We start from the raw sequence: 17407 nt of genomic DNA, 5'->3' as shown, positions 1-17407 counted from the left end.
TGTACAGCTGAACCATGACTGATACTTTTGCATACATGCAATACTTCTCAGCCTCCAATTCTGGACTGAATAACAGAGTTGGAAAGGACCTTTCAGACAAACGGCTATCCAGTCTCTTCTTAAAAACTTCCAGTATTGAAGCATTCACAACTTCTGGAGGCAAGTTGTTCCACTGTTTCATTATTCTCACTGTCAGGAAATTTCTCCTTAGTTCTAAGTTGCTTCTCTCCTTGATTAGTTTCTACCCACTGCTTCTTGTCCTGCCCTCAGGTGCTTTGGAGAATAGCTTGACTCCCTCTTCTTTGTGGCAGCCCCTGAGATTTTGAAACACTGCTATAGTGTCACCCCTAGTCCTTCTTTTCATTAAAGACTGAGCGCTGCTTCCTCCTCCTCCTCCTCCTCCTCCTCACGAAATTCCGCAACTGCAACACCTCATCGCCCTGAGTGGAGATGCCGCGCTACAAAAAGACACTTTATGACGACCGAGGGCTCCCCGGCGTCGCTAAGTGATTTCTTGGGGGCCTCCCGCCGCTGGACGCCGCCTTTCCCCTCCCGCCCTTTCAGCACCGATCTCCTCCAGTTGCCGGCAGGGGCGTTTACAAGCCCAGACGCCGCGGCCCCTCAGCTGTTGTGGCAACGGTTGCCTTGTAATGGCGGCGGTGGCAGCGGCAGTTCCCAGCCTCTTCTCGCTGCCGGCCCTGATCCGATAACTTGAAAGCCCCGCCCAGCACAAAAGGGGAGATTCGCATCTTCCTCTTTGGAATTTGGCGGGCTTTCTGTGGTCTCCATGGAGGCCGACGCGCCAGTTCAAGTCCTTTCAAGGGAGGTGGGAATGAAAGACAAGGAAAAACAGAAAGGGAGGGGAATGGTACGCCCAGCTCCCAAATGACAGGAGTGGATAAATGCCGTTACCTCCTCCTACCCGGCCCCATCTCACTTCCGGGTCTGTGGCAAGGCAACTTCCTTTTAGCATAAGAAGGAACTGCTGGGGAAGGTGAAGCGAGGCTGCGGCCAGTTTTGCTGGGTTTCGCTGGAATGATGTAATCAGCCTGGTAACGGTTAAAGGAGGGCGGGCACCCAGCGCTGGTTGGGGTGGGGAATAAGGGAATCTGCCCCGGGGAGCCGGACGGTGGAGAAAATCCTCATAGGGACTCGGTTCTGTTCAGCTAATGAAAGGGATCTATTATCAGCGTCTGGGATAAAGCACATTATGTAGGCGGAGTGGAGGGGGAGGATACATACGATATTTTTCTTTTTAGTACTAAGGCATTGCTGATTAGGGCGTTTCTACAATATTTGGTTTTGTGTACTGAGGGGCTAGCTCAAACCATATTAGAAAAAAAAATTGGCATCTTCTGGCTCCTTTAAAAAAAAAAAACATCCACCAGAGAGCAGGTTATTGAAATCTTGGCAATGCAAATGACTTGCCTTTTTAAAGTACTGTTCTGCTGTTTTGTTAAACTTTTCTTGATGGCTTGTAGAGAGGATTAGCAATCCAGAATAAATGCTTAGGTAGGCAGGTGCTTTGTGGAGAAAATTAGGTAACAAATCAAAATTATGAAATCAAACCCAGAGCTATTTTACAAGCAGCAAGGGATGGTATCTGAAATGCTTTACGTTTCAATAGACATGCACATGCTGTTTGCTAAATAAATAAACAAACAAATAAATTCAGCCAATTAACAAAAGCTACCAGTTCAGTTTTTGTTTTAGAAAGAAGGCAATTAGGCTGCACAAATGCTCGAGAATGTAATAAAGTTTTATAATACTTGTTATGACTCCTTTCCCTCTTTTCTATGTTTTTATAGAAAATGATTATAGACCTATGGAGATATTTCTATACAAATATCTTTCGATTTTGGCTAAAGTGGATCTTAAGACTGGTAACTGGAAAATGTGAACTGCAGCGTATTTGCAATGGCACAAGGAAAAATGCAAAAAGAACACTACAAATAGGTAATATGTATATACATTATTATGACAATATTTTATATTAGCCAATGACAGGCCAAAAGATCTGAAAACCCATGTAATTTTCATAACTTTTTGAAAGTCCTTCAGTAGCATTTAAATAATTGGTAATATTTATAATTGCAAGCCAATTACCTGGTTATACATGGTAGAGAACCATTAAGTATTAGCTTACCTTTACATTGGGTCTTTTTTCCATATAGGTTGGAACAGTAGTAGTTGGATTATTTATATATTTATTTACATTTCCTATTTCTAAACTGCCTATTTCCCTCAAAGAGGGTCTACATACACGGCTAAGGCTATATCAAGCAAGTTTTATCCCTCTATGCTTTCTTTCCTTAGACTCTTTTCCCCTAACTTTTATTTCTTAGTTTTCTGAATTTGGAACTATTATTCCCATTTCTTGTTTTCTTTAATTAGAGATATTTTTAAGTCCTACCTTCATCTGCTTTTCATAGGCCTATTTATTTATTTATTTATTTTATCGGATTTATATGCCGCCCTTTCTCCACAAGGATTCAGGGCGGCTCACAGCAATAAACAACAAGTCCAGATTAAAATACGACAATAAAAAACTAAAATTCCCATTAAAACCCTATTCAGTCCAGGCCAGCTTGGCGAAACAGCCATGTTTTAAGGTCACGGTGGAAGGAGCGAAGGTCGGGGCTACCCGGAGCTCCAAGGGGAGCTGATTCCAGAGGGTAGGTGCGCCCACAGAGAAGGCTCGCTCCCTAGGGGCCGTCAGCCGACATTGCTTGGCCGACGGGACCCCAAGTAGCCCTCTCTGTGTGAGCGCACAGGGCGAAAGGGAGCTGTTGCTGGCCGCAGGTGATCCGCCAAATACCCCGGGCCTAAGCCATGGAGGGCTTTATAGGTAATCACTAGCACCTTGAACCTCACCCGGAGGGCAACCGGTAGCCAATGCAGGTCACGCAGGAGGGGTGTGACATGGGAGCATCGGGACACTCCCATCACTACCCACGCGGCCGCATTCTGCACCAGCTGAAACCTCTGAGTGGTATTTAAGAGCAGCCCCATGTAGAGAGCATTGCAATAGTCGATCCAGGAGGTGACGAGTGCATGGGTGACCGTGTGTAAGGCATCTCGGTCCAGGTAGGGGCGCAACTGGCGCACCAGACGAATCTGGGCAAATGCCCCCCTGGTCACGGTCGTGACATGGTCTTCTAAAGTCAACCGTGCATCCAGGAGGACGCCTAAGTTGCGCGCCCTATCCACAGGGGGCAACACCTCTCCCCCTATGACCAAAGATGGAATATTCCCTTGGAACCGAGACGCCGATACCCACAGCCATTCCGTCTTGGTGCTTTCATTGCTTTCCTAAGGCTTCCACTTCCTTCTCATCTTTTACATCTAATTAGCTCTATTGATGATAGCCTAGCTTATTATCATGTCATGCTAAAACATTCCATAATGGTAACATGGGCATGTACAAAGACTCATGCAATGAGTAAAGATGACTCTCACACTATGACAGTTGTTGTTACAGTTTATTTTGGTATGTTATGCAAACTGATCACTGCTAGTTGCTTTCAGAACAAACCACTTTATGGTTCAAAAGGCATATTAATAAACAGTAAGAAAACCTGTAGTTTGCTTATATTGTACTTCCTGAGTATTCATTAACATGTTTTTTACTGAGTTATAAAAATTTTTACAAGGCTAATTAGTACCAGAATAATGTTCACTAATTTGTTGTTTGTAAACATAAGAAATGATATTTGGGATTTTGTGAATAGCTTTAATAAATATAACACTTATCATTACAGAGTATTCACTGGAATCATCGAAGCATAAGGTAGGATATATGTTGTCTGTACAAAGTGCTTTTTGTCCTCTTTTTCTTATGAGAAAAGAACCATCAAAATTGGTTTTTAACTTGCATTTCAAAATCAGTTTGCAACACATGTAATGTCTAAAATACTGCTTTAGCAATGGAGTACATCCTCTTCCTTCAAAACATTGCATTTTGTAATATTTATTCATTTGAGAAATGGAGTCAGAGGTTTTGCCATGTTGTTGCAAAAGGGACATGCTTGACAGGATCCCAGACTACCTCTCTGGACCAAAGGTGTTTCTGAAATATTATAAAGTGTGCCTTTCTAATCTCAAATCACTTTACTTTCTATACTTGTAAGCAGCAAAACACTCAACAGATTTAAAATGGTTGACTAACCTTGACTATTAGTTCAGAAAAAGAGCACTGTCAAATTCAGTTGTCGTGATTATGAATATGTTAGTTATGTTAGTTATAAAACTTTCAAGGAGTTCTGCAGCTGAAATTAAAAAGCATGCTTGCCAAATTCAGTTTCTTCTTCAATTTGGTTATTTCAAGATTCTCAACAATATTTTTTCTTCAATGTCTTTCTTGTTAGTAGAGTTTTGCACTGCATTTTCTTTTGTGTAATTTCATACTTTAAGTTGATAAGTTTTGAGAAAGTCTAAAACCTTTTACAGGTAGTCCATGGCTTATATCCATTAATTCAGCGACTATTCGAAGTTATGGAGGTGCTGAAAAAATGGACATACCACAAGTTCTCTAAGTTCCAGCCTTTGCAGCATCCCCATGGTCACGTGATTATGATCTGGAGGTTTGGGTACCATTCTCACAATTACAATGTCAGGAAGCTGTAGTCATGTGATTGACATCTGGCTTCCCAGAAGCAAAGTCAATGGCAAACCTGGCAGGGAAGTTCACAAATTGCTCTAGTAAATTGCTCCTGTTTTTTCTCCAGCCCATAGCACCTTTTCCACCCTCACACAGCCTCTGCCAGGCCTCTCAGGCCCTTCCTGGCCTCTTGCAAACTCGCACGGGGACTGCACCAGCCTCTGCATGGTACCTCTTTGCTTCTTACTTGGGATTCCCATTTCTTTCAACTTAATGACCTGGGCATCTTGGATTTATAATGGCAATTGGAATGGCCCCAGATTGCCATTACTATGCAATGCAGTCATGTGACATTGCACTTTACAACTATAGGTGGTCCTCTACTTAAAACAGTTCATTTAGTGACCATTCAAAGTTATAAAGGCACTGAAAAAAGTGACTTACGAACAGTTTTCACACTTAGATTGTGGCAGCATCTCTTTGGTCATGTGATCAAAATTCAGATGTTTGGCAATTGACTCACATTTATGACGGTTGCAGTGTCCTGGGGGGGGGTCACATGATCCTCTTTTGTGACCTGACAAGTAACGTCAATGGGATGCCAGATTCACTTAACAACAGTTTGACTAACAACTACAGTGATTCACTTAAGAACGGTGGCAAGAAAGGTCGTAAAATGGGGCAAACTCACTTAACAAATGTTTCACCTACAAACCAAGTTTGGGCTCAATTGTGGTCATAAGTCGAGGACTACCTGTACATTGCTTAGCAATAGCAATAATAGTCCCGATTGCTGTCATAACTTGAGGGTTACCTGTTCTAAAATCACATGACTGCATAAAATTTTGAAACTCAGTTCCATCTGAATTGAAATGTTTTAGCAACTTTTAAATAAAAAAAAATATAAAACCTTTAAAAAAAACCTAGGGAGAAAGGGAAAAAGGAAAACAAAATTGGGGGTACAGTCAATAAAAGAAAGCTACAACAGAAAATAACTACCAACTTTGGTATAAAACAAAAATATATAATAACCTTTTGAACTAAATTAGATGATAATGTACAATTCTTTTGAAATCAAATAAATCTAGTCACCAGATTCTGAAGTTAAATTTTCTTTTGTTTCCATTTCACACAAAAAGGTTAAGTTGTTTCCAGATAAAGTTAGACAGAGTTTTTTCTCCAATCAAAGCAGTTGATTTTGTCATCTCTGCCAACTCCATTAGTTTCATCCTCCATTCTTCCATTGTAGGTATTTGTGAGCCTTTCCATTGCTGTGCATGAAGAAGCCTTGCTGCTGCTATCGTATATAAAAACTAAATTCCATGTTTATTTGCCTGTCTATTGAACCTAAAAGAAAAGCCCTTAGCTTCATTTGTTCTCTGAATTAATATATATATTTGAGTCCAATCATTCTTAGCTCTCTTACATGTCCACCAGAGTACCTTCAGGTTGGTGCTTAACTCTTAATAATTGTCAAAGAGCAATGTGCCAAATGTACGTTGAAAATGTAAACATTCGGAAGGTATTTTTTAGCAACTTCTGATGAGTTTCATTATAATTGAAAAACTAAATAGATTATTATTGTTAAAGAGACTTACTTGGTAATTTTGACCCAGTCACTTATTCTTAGTTTAGCCTATATCACAAGATTGTTTAGACAAAAAGAGAAAATAAAAAACTACATACTCTGCCTTCAGATTTGCTTAATTTTGTACAGTATATCTATTAAATAAACCAATATTATTCTTCATGGTTATAAAATAATTTCTGAAATAAGGTAACACTCCTAAATGTAGAATAAACCATATTGAACTTAGATGTAGTGCTATTTCTGAGCAACTATTTCAATTTAGATTCTGCTGTTTAGGTAAATTTTCAATATATTTTTATTTTATTAAAAAAAAGTTAAAATATAAAACACCAATTTTTTTAAAGAAACAAAGAAAAGAAACAACATTTAAAAAGTACATTAAAAAGGCTAACACATATACTGCACATATAATGTCCCCAAGATTAGAAAAGAAAGATTAAGAAAGATAAACTCCAAACTTTTTGCAAATTGATAAAATACAAAATCCCTGAATGACCAATAAAAATGTAAATCAAGTAAAAGCACTTTCACTATCCAAAGACATGCTGTGTCTCCTTATGGAGAAGCAAAAATTATTCAAAACCACTACATAAATCAAAAGGAAAAAAAACAGTCCCGCAGGAGCTTAAAATAAATAGGCATTTAGCCAAAAATCAACTTTTAAAGATAAAAAGCAAAGTAACACAGAAAATTCAAAAGATGAAGTTAAAACCCAAGCATGCTTAAGAAAATGAACTGCCAAGAGGAAGATATATATCCAGTGGCTTAGCAACCTCTCCCAAAGAGAACTGGAATCTTCAAGACTCCCCTTATCAGGAAGGTGCACAGCCATCCAAAAGCCATCTTGGGTCATTCCTAAGTGCTCCCATTCAAATTCAGGAAGCAGTCTTGCCAAAGAATCAGCTTTGGCAGCAAAATTGGCAGATCATCATCAGGAAAAAGTTCGTACTGTTTAGCAGCCATCTTGGGAAGGAGTCCGCCCTTAGGTAGATTTTTATACAAGTTGAACAATTGCTTCAAACTAAAAGATGGCTGTACCATTTAAAAACCTGCTTTTATTATATTTCTTTGTTTGTTTTATACACAGGTTAATTTATGCACATGTAATTGAACCAGTACTTAAAATTCATGATCATCATAATCTACGGAAACCTTAACTGATGATATTCAGATATTTTCTGAGACTTTAAATATTACTTATCAAAATTATATATTGTTTAATTTTAATGTAAGTTTAATTTTCTACTTTGTTTTGTTTAGTCCTTGCAATATGCTTTGAACACTACTGAAGACGAAGTGGAAAAATGTGTTGCATGCATAATAGAAGAAAAGAAGATTAAAGTACAGAAAGATATAGGGTATGTCTGTTACAGCCTCTGCTACCATCCCAAGAAAAATCTTGTCTGTTTTGATAACTATTTGGTAAAGCAATCTTTAGATAAAATGTGAAAAAAGTAAGTTCATATTTAAATGTACTTATGATGCATAATACTGTAATGGATAAGACAAATGATTAAGCTGTTGTAAATTTATTAATATTGGCATAAATAAAGAATTAATTGAGACTGATTTCACTGAAACTAATAGATTAGATATTCTACTCAGTGGAACATAATATCCTTATTAATTGTAATTATTATGAAACATTGCAGTTTAATTGAAGAAGTGAGTATCTAGTCTTACATTATAAGACTAGATTATTATTATTATATTAGATTATTATAATAGACTAGATTACATTATTATAACATATCAAAATGAAATAGGATATCTTGGTATATCATGTTTTTGTACAGCCACTTATTTATGACTGTTAAACATGACTTCAAATTATTCCAAATTTTGATCATCCGAGACATTTGAAAAGCAGAGAATACAAGATTAGGTAATGGAAGTGGTATAGTTTCAGAGGTATAATATATTTTTCTATTCAGTGGTTGCTTTTACTGTGCTTTTACTTTTTACCAAATTAGCAGGTGAAGGGTGAAACTATATTTGACATATAACATGCTTGGTTGTGTGGTAGTGTGTTGTTACTTTCGCCCTTACTGCTCCCCAGTGGATAGGTGCACTATATGTAGTAGTGATCCAAATCAAACTAGACATATGTGCATAAAGAGAGAACAGAACAATCATGGGAAAGTCTTACATTTTTTTAATACCACACTGTGATTAGATGGAACTTTGACTCAATAATATGGTAGGTCAGAACTGGAATATTCTAATGCCCGGCATAGCTCTTAGTTTGGCAAATCCGGTACTATGTTTCCTCAAAAATAAGACCTCCGAAAACAAGCTCTAGCCTGATTTTTAGGGCGCTCCTAATATAAGCCCCACTCCAAAAATAAGCCCTAGTGAGCGTGGTCACCACTGGAGGTGGCAAGTGTGTGCAGGCCAATGATGTCTTAGAGCAGCTTAAGTCCACGCAGCGCAGGTGAGTTGATTACCTGTCCAAGCAGCAGGCAGAGGCAGAGGCTGGAGGGAGGCACGCGATGTAGACGCGCTGTGCAGGCCTTGAAAAAGCCAAGAGTCAGGCTAGAGTGGTTGGGCTGCCGCAGGAGGCTTGTCTTTGCATCTCGGCTTGCCTGGGCCTGCACGGCACATTGGGATCGCCTGCCTTCCGCCCTGCCTCTCTGCCTCTGTCTGGTGCCGGTGCCACCGTGTAAAGACGAGTCTCCCATTGCTGCCTGCCTGCTCTGACCCACCAACTCTTGGCTTTCCCGTGGCCTGTGTGGCGCATCTGGATCGCCTGCCTCCCCCCTGTGCCTCTGTTTCCATCTGCTGCTTGGACAGGGAATCAACTCACCTGCGCTGCACGGGCTGCGCAGCCCCAGAGTGCACCAGCCAAGGGATCGGCAGGCTGCAGCTGTTGCTGGATACTTTCGGTCCCCATGCGCTTGCTGCTTCTTGTGTGTGTGCTGGGGGTAGGGCGCCTAGCCGGGCTAATCACCCTGATAATCTATTTCTCTGAAAATAAGCCCTAATGCTTATTTTGGAGCCCCCCAAAATATAAGACCGGATCTTATTTTCAGGGAAACAGAGTATTTATAACATTAAAATTATATATTTCACTTCTGAATAGAATATTTGGTTTTGCTAGTTCTATTTGTTTGGCAGTTGAACATTGTTTCACATTGTATCACATGTTACTTAGACTTTTCTGAATTTTCAATTTATTGCAGATTTGCTTCAAAGCTACAATCATCTTTGCTCCAAATATCAGGCTACAAGAAACTCTGTTTGGCAGTGGAAGAGCTCAAAAAACAAGTATATAATTCAGACAATAAAGAACATGAAGAACAATTAATGGAGGTGAACATTTTGGTACTTCTGTATTATATAATTAAGCAATTTAAATTTTTAACATAAAAATCATAGAATAAAATGAATTATACATAAGAGTTACTGTAAATCTCAACATTTCTTGTTAGTAATGACAGCATAGGAAGAATTTATAAAGAGGGGGAAGATATACTGGTACAGTATATTCTACAGTTATTAGTATCATTTAATGAAATTGATTTACTAACTTGTCTAGAACAAATAAAAAGTACTTAATATAATTAGATATTGGAGTATGTAACCATGTATATATGGTGGTTCTGGTGTAAGGACATATTTAAATTTCAGATAATTGAATAGAAGCCAGCTTCTTACAATGAAGTCAGTGAGTGTAATGGAATGTATGAATGACCTTGGGAAAACTGATGAGAAGTTGCCTAGGGACAGGAAAGGGAGAAGCCTGCAGAGAATGAAACTTAGGAAGGATCCACTCTAATGCAGGGTTTCCCAACCTTTTGGACCTCAAGGACCACCAAGTTCATAATTTTAAATTCCGCAAACCACTAATATGAATCCACTTGCTGAAGTGCCTCGACTCCCAGTGACCGGATGGGGTCCTTCAGGCACGCTCCCTCCTCTCTCTCTCTCTCTCTCTCCCCCCTCTCTCTTTCTCTCCCTGTCTCCCCTCTCTCTTATTCTCTCTCTCCCACTCTTTCTCTCTCATTCTCTCTCTCACTCTCTCTCTCATTCTGATTCTCATTCTCTCTGTCTCTTTCTCTCTCTCATTCTCTCTCTCATTTTCTCTCTCTCTCTCTCTCTCTCTCTCTCTCTGTCTCATTCTCATTCTCTCTGGTTCTCTTTCATTCTGTCTCTTTCTCTCTTTCATTCTCTGTCTCTTTCTCTCTCTCTCATTCTCTCGCTCTCTTTCATTCTGTCTCTTTCTCTCTTTCATTCTCTGTCTCTCATTCTCTCTCTCTCTCATTCTCTCTCTCTCTCTCATTCTCTCTCTCATTCTCTCTCTCTCTCTCATTGGGCCAGCCAGTGTCTTGGGGCTGAGAGGAAGTCAAGCATCTCCCTGAGAGACCGAGGTGCATGGAGCACCAACAAGGGCCAGAAGAAACGCCCGCGAGATCCAGCAAGATGAAGCTTCCCTCCCACTCTGGAATATGGAGCGAATCTCCATCCCTGCCCTTCCCTTCTCAAGTCAGGCGAGGAGTGACTGGGAAAGGAGGGTGAGGGGCAGGGACAGCCACTGGTGGGTTCAGCCAACAGGAAGCTACAGCAGGGGGAAGAAACAGCCCGGGGTTGCCGCCACCCGTTGCTTTGGCCAGCTTGCACTGTGCCACCCCCCTTGCACCATTATCTCATTCCGGCCAGCAAGGGCTGTGCTGCAAAGTTGCAAGTTGCACGAACCTCCCTCTAGGGTGGAGATTTACAGCCCTACCATGAGTTGCCTTGGCCAGTCCCATATTCCAGAGCTCTAGTCACAGGACTGGCCATTGCTCATCCCGAAGCAGCTCCTCCACTCGGGTGCGCCGCGGACCACCAAAATTTTCTCACGGACCACCAGTGATCTGCGGACCACTGGTTGGTGACCGCTGCTCTAATGGATCAGGCAGGTAAAAGTGAAGCTTGTTTCTTCAGATTTTCAAAATTCTGTTAATGTAACTTTACAGTCAAGTAGAATTGGTTCTTCTTGCCTGTTTCCTATCTGGTTTACTTGAGACGGATGACAGTGGGAAAGCTGGCAGGAAATTGCAGGGGATTTTATAACATTTTATAAACCGATTTGTGAACAAAAAAATACATGGGTAGAAGTTTTTCATAGCAGGAACAAAAATATATGTCTGATAAAATATTATCTTTACTACAGATAGTCCTTGACTTATCACAGTTGGGACTAAGTGCGATCATAAAGCAAGATACTATGTGACCACATTGCTTCGTAACCATAGTCCCAACAAACCCCATTGCATTATTAAACAAATTTCACCAGTTTTTAACCGAGGACCCACCCCAGTCAAAGCCATTCTAAGGGGCTGGTTTTGTGCTTAAAACATCCCTTGTCCCAGTCCTTGGGTGATGTAAGAAGTGGTTTTGCCCAATGTGAAAGCGCCTGTGATTTTCTCAGCTTCCCCTACATGTGCTCAGCTCATCCTCAGCTTTTTCCCACTGGGTGAAACAGCTTTCTGTTTTGCAAGAATGGCAATATGTTACAATCTATTGTTGTACAATCAGCACTAACAGGATCCAATTACTGAGGTAAAAAGTTTTTTACATTCCAGCCTGCAAGGTTCTCACAAATTGTTAACATTACACTTAAAAAAGAAAAATAAGAGAAATTAAAATACAAGAAAACTGATGCTACTTAGGAAGTACAACAATATTACAAAGTTCTTGTTGGTACCACAAAGCCCATGTTGTATGTCCCTCAGTTCTCAGTGTCATTGTAAGATGGATAACATATAAATTAGTTAAGTAAATAAAAATGTGAGCCACGTTTTATGGTGAATGAGAAAATGGTATAGCAGGAACTGATTTGTAGGTATGGCAGACTACTACTATAAGTAGACCTTATGGTAATGTTTCTATGATTGTTTTGTGTGTGTACTTAAATGATATGATTTTGCTTTTTAAAGTAGACATTGCATCAATTTATTTGAGTTAGAATTACTTAAAATGTTCTTAGAAATATAATTAATAGAAGCATATTTGTGCAGCTCTGGAATTTGTTAATGCCCCATGAAAAACTGAAGGCCAGAATCACAAAGCAGTGGTGTGATATTGGTTTCCAAGGTGATGACCCTAAAACAGACTTCAGAGGAATGGGAATGCTAGGATTAACTAATCTTCTGTAAGTATAAAGTATATAAGTATACTTTCCCATGATTTAAAGTTAAAATTTTATAGATTATATTGGCTATGTATTTACTGCTGTTAATGGAAGATATGTTATTGACTATTTGTTGTTCAAATCAGATATGCTAATTTGTCTTTAAGGTAATGCGAATGTTAACATTTTAATTCAGTTTAATACATTGCAGAGCAATTAACTGCAGTGCAATGATTATGAACAATATTTTGTGTCTCTTTCAGATATTTTAGTAAACATTATCCTCATGAAGCTCGTCGAATCCTTATTCGTTCAAATCATCCAAAACTTGGGTAAGCGGTATCTCAGTTTCTTCTATAAGATGGAGGAAAATCAAGCCTGCATGTAATAATTACTTTATTTGTCGAGCATTAATTTCAAGGCACAGTTACCATCTGTATTAAAAGGTGTGTGTGTGTGTGTGTATTTGTAAAATAAGTCAGTAATTTGTACAGTAGAAATAGTTTTCTTTTGATATGTTTTAACAAAGGCGTATTGTACACGGCCATGTGCCCTACTCAGCAACCTGGCCACTGCATTCTGCTCCATCTTGAACTTTCAAACCAAATAAAGGATGGGTCCCACTTACGTTGCATTGCAGTGTTCTAAATCTAAGGTTATCAATGCTTGAACCACTATAGAGAGACTGTTTCTGCCCAGGAAAGGAGATACGGATAATCCTCAATTTATAATCATAATCGATTCTGGAATTACCCAATTTTATGACATTTTTGCAGTGGTTGTTAAAGAAATGCCATGGTTATTAAACAAACTGTGATTGTTAAGTGAATGCCATAGTTGTTAAGGGAAAGCCCACTGGGTCATTAATGTTTCCTCAATGGGAATTTTTTTGCTGGAAACCAGAAGTAAACAACGGAAACTGGCAAAAAAAAAAAAAAAAAAAAACAGTGAAAATTATGGTCACATGATTACAGGACTTTCCAAACAGCGATAAATCCAAGCTGGTTGCCAAGTACCCAAAATGCAGTCATGTGACTATGGGTGGGGAAATGTAGCTGTCAGAACTTCAAAAACGAGTTGTAATTGGCTTGGGGGGCATCTTACCTAATTTTGAATGGTCACTAAGCAACCAATCATTAAGCAAGGACTATCTCTAATTGATAGAGTAACCAAAGTTAGCAATAGGAAGCCCTAGCATGGAGGTCACTTAGATTGTTGATGACAAGGATAACTCTTGGAACACCCCAAATAATATACAGAGGTGATTGAGATGGTTTCATTCTCTTAAGAAGGCAACATTTATTTAGTTATTTGTTTGTTTGTTTATTGCAGATACTCTTATGCAATCGTTGGAATCAATTTGACAGAGATGGCTTACAGTTTGTTAACAAAAGGACTTTTAAAAAGCCACTTTTACAACTTGGTTCCTGGTGCTCCTCAGCTGAACGATTTCCATCAATTTTACTGTGAGTATTTGCAAGTGTCTTTTACAGAGATGGCTGGCTTTTATATTTTGGGAGGATCTCTTCTACAGTTGACTTAGTAATTAGTAGTTTTTATTACCATATTAAGTACCATTTGGTTTAAATTGTTATAGAAATACTTGGAAAAAGTGTAACACTTTTGTTGCAAAGTTTATTGCAAAATAAGTCAGATTTCTACCTTGATACAACCAGATATCTTTCAGCTACCAACCTGGTTTAAAACCCCAAACAAGAAATAATAATAAAGATAAGGAGCAACATTAAAAAATATGAAAAAACTCGGTATCATATACAAGCTAAGAGAATGCGTCCCAAAATAGTTCAGTCTTGAACATTTTCCTAAAAACCAGCAAGACTGATCTTTATCAAGAGACTCTTTCAAACCACTGGTGTAGCCCCAGTACCATGTAGCATAGTTGTCAATCCCTTTTGCGTTGAAAGTTGAAGTGAAAATACAGGTAGCCCTCAACTTACTACCACAATTGGGGGCAGAATTTCCACTGCTAAGGAAGGCGGTTACTAAATAAATCCTTCCCAATTTTATAACTTTTTTTATCATAGTTATTAAGCGAATTACTGCAGTCGTTAAGTGAATCATGAAGTTATTAAGTGAATCCATTCCCCTGTTGTCTTTGATTGTTGGAAACTGGCTGGGAAGGTCACAAATGGTGATCACATGACCCTGGGACGCTACCACCACCATAAACGCATGCTGGTTGCCAAGCATCCAAATTTTGGTCTCATGACCACTCAGATGCCATGATGGACATAAGTGTGAGGACCACATGTAAGTCACATACAATACCATTGTAACTTTAAATGGTCGCTAAATAAATGGTTATAAGTTGAGGACTTCCTGTAGGGGTTTCACAAGAAGAGGAAAATGTTCTTTAAAATTCATGGTGACTAAATTTTGGATGTATCTAAAATAATTTTTCAATTCTAAGCATTGCATGAGATGAAACAGAACTATAAACAATTCATTTATGCCAAACTATAGTATGCCAAATCTATAGCATTGTGTGCAGTACTAGTTACCACATCTGAAATACTGGAAAATAAAACTGGAAAAAAGTGCAGAAGAAATTAATCAAAAATATTTAGGAGATCAAATATCTTCCATTAAAAAGGCATTTTTAGGACTCTTTAGCTTGGTGGGTGGGGGAGTAACCAGGGAGAAGACGATCAACAGTAATAACATGTATAACATAGTGAGTATAATCCAATGATTTCCTGATTTTGAACAGGCAAAATACAGCATTTCTTCACACACATACACACACAGAAGTAATTTGTGGAATTAATTATCACAAGCTGTGTTGGTAATATGGCTAGCTTTAAACATTTTTTAGATAAATTAATACAAGACAGATCTATCAAGGACAGTTGATCCTGAGCCTCAATTTTTTCCAGTTTTGTGACAGGCCTTGGCTTGATTCAGCAAAGCTATTCAAATGTACTTAAGTAACTAGTTTTAATAAAACAAATATTTTACTTATTTCTAATATTATATTCTCACAACAAGTATTTGATTTTTTTTTTGTTTTGTTTTTGTTTTCACAGGTTATTTGACTTACGAATTTGACAACTTTTGGTTTGAAGAGAAACCGGAGAGTATTATGTACTTCAACCAGTATAGAGAGAAGTTTCATGACAAAATCAAAAGACAACTCCTGGATTATGATGTGGTCCTTGCCTTAAAAACTGAAAACTAGAAATGTGTGATTCTTTGACTTCTGTACATAAATATTATGCACTTGATCAAAACTCTGGTATTCAACCAAAAACTCCATTTATTGCTCAAAGATTTATACATCCATTATTATTTTTATAGAAAATATGCTTGGACAATCAATACTTATTTAAGACTGAACATTGTACTCTAAAGATAATTTTTTTAATATAAAGATCCTCATTGGGTCATAGGACCTCACATTTTTTCTACACTTAGTAGAAGGTGTAAAATAATTGTTGAACTTTATCATGTTGCTCAATAATAGCTTCATATTCAAATTTGATTGATGTTTGATTTACAGAAAAAGATGTTATGATACTTCATTAATGGAAAATTTGTTCTAGATTTTTTATATTGTATATCTTGTTCTTTTCAAATATGGAAGCTGTAGTGGTCTATTATGATTTGGAAAAGAATATATATCAATAAGTAGTATGTTACTTGAATGAATGAAAGCTGTCTTTATTGTCCTTCTTTAGTCATATTCATTAACTCTTTTATCTCCCTTTGGATGTATATAGATAGAAGCTAGCAGATTAACCTTTCATTTTAAAAGAAACTTCATACACTGCCATAAAAAATAAAACTAAATAAATTTTGCCTGTATTGTACTACAATTGCTATCAAATATCAATCTCTGTCCTCCCTCCCTCAGGTTTTTCAGTTAACAACATTTAGGTTTAGGACATATATAAATTAGAGTATTAGAACTTAAAATATTTAATAGAAGATAATCAATAATTAGTACATTCTTTTTTCAATACACCTTATTGCGGACTACATATTGGATATAATTCTCAGACAATCTAGGCAACAGAATTGTAGTCATGTTGAAAATCTATAAAGATTTTTAATTTTTTTTCTAAACTTTATATTTAGCCTTGTTGACATTTGAGAGACGGACAGAATGATCAAGGCTGTTAAAGTGCCTTTATTTACAGCAATTGAGTATCATCCCTGGAGCTGGGATTTACTGATTTCTAGATAGCTTCTAGGATATGCCTATTACAACATTTAATACTGGAATTGGGCATATTTAATCTTGCTGACTAGGATAAAGTATGTGCAAATTATATCACCAATCCAGAAAAAAGTGAATAAAAGTATTTGAAACATATTTTAAGAAAATACGATTGTGTATGACAAGTTGGGCAAAATTTATTATGGATTGGACTCTGACAAAGAAATAGAGGATTTATTTTTAGTGTTTACAGTTATCTTGCAAATACTCATTTTATGTCAAAAATTGCTGAAAGAAAACATTAGATACTATGTAAAATGCATGCTGGACATTAAAAAAAATAGTCTGCACTGTCCTACTGAGTTCTCACTTTATGTATGTAGTTCTGCTTTATTATAAATCAGGGATTCCTCTTGTGAAACAATTAAAAATCTCATGGTTGTATGAGAATACTTTTCATGGCAAATGATGGGATTGAATGCATTATTGATTGAAATATTTTTTTAAACTATAAGATAATTTTTCATAATATAAAGATTAGGTTATTGTAAAATGCATCAAAACATTGGAATCCAACAAAAGTTCTAAGTCAATTCACCCGAAATTTCAGACTACAGTATATTTTACTGGTATATTTTACTGGTATTTTACTGGAGGATTTGCAATAAATTAGCACCCATGATATCCTAATTATTTTATTAGCCTGCTTTTGATTGGAATTATACTACAGTTGTGGGTTACACATACTGTCGCTATAAGAACCTTAACAAGGTTATTTACTGGTTATTTAAATGATAGTTCTATGGGTTAATCTTTCTCCAGTGGTTAAAAGTGCCATCAACTTCCTTAGGCTAGTAATAGTGAGGGGGGTCCAATACTATTTCTTTAATATTTAGGGAAAATATCACATTTTCTAGGCTA

The 17407-nt window shown here is 37.7% G+C and overlaps 1 protein-coding gene across 7 annotated transcripts; it reads left to right on the top strand.

Moving 5' to 3' along the window:
* The first annotated feature begins 504 nt into the window (after positions 1 to 504).
* On the top strand, positions 505 to 16841 carry ELMOD2 (ELMO domain containing 2). Of its 7 annotated transcripts, none has more exons than XM_087874558.1 (9): positions 505 to 943; positions 1809 to 1956; positions 3762 to 3790; positions 7452 to 7549; positions 9374 to 9503; positions 12194 to 12327; positions 12570 to 12638; positions 13639 to 13772; positions 15354 to 16841. In XM_087874558.1, exons 2-9 carry the CDS (start codon positions 1812 to 1814, stop codon positions 15503 to 15505), a joined length of 891 nt encoding a protein of 296 aa, XP_087730684.1. In that variant the 5' UTR covers positions 505 to 943; positions 1809 to 1811; the 3' UTR covers positions 15506 to 16841. The 7 variants fall into 7 exon arrangements, with proteins under 7 accessions (XP_087730684.1, XP_034257337.1, XP_034257336.1 ...); XM_034401446.3 differs by having other exon boundaries at positions 538 to 826; XM_034401445.3 differs by having other exon boundaries at positions 548 to 868.
* Positions 16842 to 17407: the final 566 nt, after the last annotated feature.

The sequence above is a fragment of the Pantherophis guttatus genome, chromosome 8, assembly GCF_059756535.1.
Source record: "Pantherophis guttatus breed Tessera chromosome 8, ASM5975653v1, whole genome shotgun sequence".
Lineage (NCBI taxonomy): Eukaryota > Metazoa > Chordata > Lepidosauria > Squamata > Colubridae > Pantherophis > Pantherophis guttatus.
The sequence above is the reverse complement of the archived record's forward strand: the minus strand, read 5'-3'. Positions and strand labels throughout refer to the sequence as shown.

Bases quoted from the DNA above. Each gene is read 5' to 3' on its own strand.
- ELMOD2 (XM_034401445.3), top strand. From the start codon at position 788: ATGGAGGCCGACGCGCCAGTTCAAGTCCTTTCAAGGGAGGTGGGAATG. The intron at 12,328-12,569 runs GTAAGTATAAAG...TGTCTCTTTCAG, and splicing joins CTAGGATTAACTAATCTTCT to ATATTTTAGTAAACATTATC. The intron at 12,639-13,638 runs GTAAGCGGTATC...TGTTTATTGCAG, and splicing joins TCAAATCATCCAAAACTTGG to ATACTCTTATGCAATCGTTG.